General features: G+C 37.8%; 1 protein-coding gene across 1 annotated transcript in view; it reads right to left on the bottom strand.

Annotated features, from left to right (window-relative positions):
* The window catches only part of LOC102845674 (disintegrin and metalloproteinase domain-containing protein 2-like), a 210,866-nt gene that overhangs the window by 80,359 nt on the left and 125,215 nt on the right, over positions 1-5,292 (bottom strand). The window contains exons 12-14 of the mRNA XM_006900301.1: positions 3,462-3,642; positions 1,465-1,563; positions 1,163-1,358 (exon numbers count right to left, since the gene is read on the bottom strand). Coding sequence (XP_006900363.1) covers positions 1,163-1,358; positions 1,465-1,563; positions 3,462-3,642 — 476 coding nt within the window. The remainder of the gene's footprint in view (positions 1-1,162; positions 1,359-1,464; positions 1,564-3,461; positions 3,643-5,292) is intronic.

Here is a 5,292-nt window from a genome sequence, read left to right as displayed (position 1 = left end):
TTGCATATGAGTAGTTGGTGGTCTGTTCCACAATCAGCTCCTGGCCTAGTTTTCACAGCTGATATTGAGCTTCTCCAGCAGTTCTTTCCACAGATGGAATCGATTTGATTCCTATGCATACCATCTGGTGAAATCCAAGTGTATAACCTGTGTTTATGTTTCTTATAAAATGATTGTGCAAAATTCGATCATTTTCTCTCCAACTCCATTTCTGTCACCGAGTCCATGTTTTCCAACTACTGAACCATCTTCTCTCTTCCCGACTTTTGCATTCCAGTCACCCATTATTATTAATGCATCTTGATTGCATGTTTGATCGATCTCCAATTGTAAAAGTTGGTAAAAATCTTCTAGATCCTCTTCCTTGACTCTGGTTGTTGGTGCATATATCTGAATGATAGCGGTATTCACTGGACTTCCTTGTATGCGTAAGTATAACAAAATGGAACTCTGCTCCATTCTACATTATCCTCACAATGGTAATTTAAAGGCTTCTTGAAAGTACTGAAGATCAAAGATGTCAAATTAAAGACTACGGTGCACCTGATCTACACTATTGTATTTTAAATTGTTTCTAGTACATCTGAAAGTTGTACGATTCATAAGGAAGATCAGAAGGCCTAAGAAGAATTAATGTAATGTGTTGTGGTCTTGGCAAAGAGTACTAAATATACTATGGATTACCAAAAGAACAAGCAAATCTGTCTTGGAAGCAAGGCAACTAGGGTGTTCCTTAAAGGAAAGGGTAGTAACTTTGTCTCATATTGTTTGAGTATGCTGTAAGAAGGGGCCAATCCTTGGAAGAAGACATTATTCTGGGAAAGGTTAAGAGTCAGCAAAAGAGAGGAAGACCTTCAATGAGACGGACTGAAAAAAGTGACTATAGCAAAGAGCTTGAGCACATGGGAAATTGATGGTGGCTCAGGACAGGGCAAGTTTCGGATCTGCTGTTTCCAGCGTCACTCTGACTTAACAGTTGACTCAATTGCACCTAACAAAAATCACAACAACATTACATGCTTTTACAATATTCTTTTTCTGTACTGCTTAAAAATTTTATAATAAAAATCACATCACTATAAAGACATAAAAATCCTGTATCATATCTACTGTTATTTTCTGTTATGAAAAATACTTATAGGTATAAAATGAGAATAAATACCATCACCAAATGTATCGATACATTGTTTCTCTCCATTCAAACACTTTCCTTCCAGACATATCCACTGTTCTCCTCCACAAGGATGCCCATTCTGAATGTAAAAGTCTTCCGGACAGACTGAAGATGTTCCATTGCAAAATTCAGGGAGATCACATTCATTATTGGGTTCCCTACATAATTCTCCTTTACTCTTAAACTAATGAAGCAGAAAAAGTGGCATTGAATAAAGCAGACTGTGAACATTTGACAAGAATTATATAGCTTTACTTAATGTGGATTCTAAGAAATAAAAATGTTCTTACAAAACATCCTTCACAGCACTCTCCTGTAGCACAATTTGCTCCACCAACGAATGTACAGGTGGCAAAATTACAACAATGCCCTGGTGTCCGACGACATTCCTGAAAGGCAAATCAAATGCTCTGCAATATCTTCTGGCTGTTAGTTACCTTGATTTAGTGGAAACAATATGGTCATAATATTCGGATAGATGCCTAAGTTATATTTATATTATTGTTGTTGTTGTTGTTGATTGTTATCGAGTTCAGCACAACTCATAGCGATCCTATGGAAAAAAGGCCAGAAGCCTTTCTATATGCCAAACAAAGGCAATTGCCTTCTGTATATGATTACATAGGGCAAAGTTCAAGTTATCCAACAAAGGTTTAGGACTCAAGTATATGGCACTTAACGGATCAAAGTTTTTCTCATGCCAATTTTCCATAAAAATTTAATTGAAACTCAATTATAAACCTAACAAAAATCCCCCCCAAATTCTCCAACAGTACACTGTACATCTAGTTATTTAAATATGTATATTTTGTGCTTGGGAGGCTACACCAAATCTTTGCCATTGCTGTTGGGAATACTGAATGTCACTGTTTCTGTACTATCTTCAGGTCCATACAATTCACTTTGAGTCTCACAAAATTGCTATGCTTGATTGCATTGTTTCATCTTTATTCTTCCTTCCAATCTGGAAGTTTTACACAATGTATATGGGTTGGCCATAATCTTCACAATTACTTGCTATGCATCAGAGAGCTGGACAATGACCAAGGATGACTGAAGAAGAACTGATGCCTTTGAGTTGTGATGTTTGATAAAATTTTAAACATACCATGGACGGCTAAGGGAACAAACAGGTCTGCCCTGGAGAGGGTGAAACCAAGCTATTTCTTGAAGGATTTTGAGACTCCATCTCACATAATTTGGACATGCAGCTAGCAGGGATCAGTTACTGGAGAAGAATATCATGCTTGGGAGGACTGAGGGACAGTGCAGGAGAGAAAGATCCCAGATGGAAAGGATTGACTCAATAATTGGGGTAATGAGAGTAGGTGTGTCAGAGACAGTGAGATTGACTCAGGATAGAACAGGGTTCATAGTTATGGTTCAAAGGGTTGTTATGAGTCATGGTTGACTAGATGGTACATAATAACAACAATATATGGGTTGAAAAACTGACTGTTTTATTTTGTTCCAAATCTTTTTGAAATAAATATTGAGCTGTTAAAATAATCAAACCTACTAACATGACTTCTATGTTTTCTTGTTCCACTGTGAATAATCTACATCTATCATTTTCAATTAACTAATGATTAATAGGTTGAAAAATAACACACAAAGGCAGAGTACATCCAAGATGGTATAGTTAAACTCAAGTCTAATAACTGAGGACCTTGAGAATTATACGTAAGAATAATCTACAAATCATTGCATCCATATAGCAATATATAATTGTACTCATTAGTTTATTATCCCATGAAGCTATGCTGCAATCCCAATACCACATAGAGCAAATCTACCAGCTGTTACAGGAGAAGGATGAATAATCTCCTTCCATGCAATTTGCTGTCTCTGAAAACCCACTGGAGAGGCAGCTGTGGTCAGTTCTGACTTAGTACAACTACAATATGCCTTTTCAAGGCCTTTGTAGAAAACAGATTGATAAATTAAATAAGATGGCAGTGTACACTGTACTCCCTTGAGACAAGGATCTTGAAACTCTGTCCCACATACTTTGAAAATGTTGCAAGGAGGGACTGGCCCTTAGAAGGTTGGAGGGACAGTGCAGGAGAATGAGATCTGAACAAGATAGACTGACACAGTAAATAGGGTAATGGGAGTAAATGTGTTGCAGACTGTGAGACTTGTTCAGGAGAGGGTAGGATTCAGAGCTGTTGTACATATGGTATCTGAGTTGCAAGTGACTTAATGGCATAACACCACCACCACACTATAAAATTAACTTTGAAAAATTCTGGTATATCATCATATTTTCCAATTTGGTACCAACCTCTTCAGTTCCACAGTCACACTGTTCTCCTGGTTCTACTATTCCATTACCACAAATGGCAGATTTGAATGATGGTTCTAAATGTGGCTGATTACGAAGACACTGGGAGTTAGGTTTTGAAATAAAATGTGCAAAGTCTTCCATGCTGCAGTTACTAAAGCTTTTCATACCACTGGAATGACTAAACAAAGAAAAAAAACACAAAAACAAAGCATCACACTTAAAAAAATTAAATTTATGAATCCTTTCCATAAACTTCTTTCCTCGAGAGCAAAGCTTGATAATGTTTAACAATTGACTAAATGCTCAATTTTAGTTGCAAATGTACAAATTTTATGTAGGAGATATTGAGGCATAATTTATATTAACAATTATTTAGTAGAAAAAGTAGTTGCTGGTTGTACAGTTTATGAATTTGATATCAAGCCAAAATTGGAGGTTCTGGTACATATCCAGATCTATGGGCTATAGTGACTTAGTGATAACAAACTGTGCTGCACTCCCAAAGGCATATATATGATCTGAATCCACAAGTTGTTCCATGGGAGAAGGATGGACAGTCTCCTCCAATAGGACTTACTGACTTTGGAAACCCACAGGAAGGTCAGTTATGGGTTGGTTCTGACTCTACAACACAAAACAACAATAACGATAGATACCAAGAACCACCTTAGAAGAAAAGCTTGGAGATTTTCTTCTCAGAAGTCAGTCTTTGAAAACTTCATGGAGCACAGTTCTACAATGACACATGTGGAGTGACTATGAGTTGTAACCAACTTCCCAGCAACTGGTAGTAAGAAAATAATCAGTAAAATTTCCTACTGATCTGTGTTGCTAACTCCTGTTTTAACTCCTGTCTAGTAAGTTATTTAACCTTATTTTGCTTATTTTTCTTCTGACTGACAAAAAGTGGAATATACACGTGGTATGTTTGTGTTCAATCACATGCTAGGCATCTGAGATATGGGCAATAAATAAAGATAACAAAAGAAGAATTGATGCCTTTAAGTAGTGGCATTGGAGAAGAGTAATGAATATCCCATGGACTATCAAAAGAACAAATAGATTTGTCTTGAGGAAAATGCAGCCACAGTGCATCTTGGAGAAAAGAATGGTGAAGCTTCATCTCACATACTTTGGGCATGTTGCTAGAATAAGCTATTCTTTGCAAAAGAGATATCATGTTTGGAAAGATGGAAGATCAGTGAAAGACATGGTGACTGCAGCAATGGGCTCAGCTGCGTCAGAGATGAACAGGATGGCACAAGATAGGACAGGGCTGAGGACTATTGTATGTACAACTCATAGGGTTAGAATGAGCTGTACTTCACTCAAATGCACCTAACGACAGCAACACACACACACACACACACACACACACACACACACACACTCTGTTGTGTACTGATGAGATAGAACTAACTCCAGTAAGTTTTCAGAAGCAGTAAATCACATGCAAGAAGATCACCCTTATTTACCCATGGAGTAGCTGATGGATTCAAACCCCCTGCCTTCGAGTTGGTAATGCCAACTTCTTACCACTAAGCCACCAAAGATCCTTATATTGTTTTGCTGTGTACTGTTGAATTAAAAGTTACCCACACATGACCCTCCAGTGGGTTTTCAGAGGCAGTAAATCACATAGAAGGGAGGAGAGTGTTCTTTCTTCCATGAAGCAACTTGTGGATGTTAATTGCCTGCCCTTGAGTTGGCAGTGCAACTCCTTACCCTCTAGGCCATGTTGTTGTTGTTGTTATGTGCCATCGAGTCATTTCCGACTCATAGCAACCCTATGCACAACAGCTCTAAACCCTGCTCTATCCTGCGCCAA

This window comes from Elephantulus edwardii, unplaced genomic scaffold, assembly GCF_000299155.1.
Source record: "Elephantulus edwardii isolate Elephantulus edwardi_28Jun2011 unplaced genomic scaffold, EleEdw1.0 scaffold00279, whole genome shotgun sequence".
NCBI classification, from domain to species: Eukaryota; Metazoa; Chordata; class Mammalia; order Macroscelidea; family Macroscelididae; genus Elephantulus; species Elephantulus edwardii.
The sequence above is the reverse complement of the archived record's forward strand: the minus strand, read 5'-3'. Positions and strand labels throughout refer to the sequence as shown.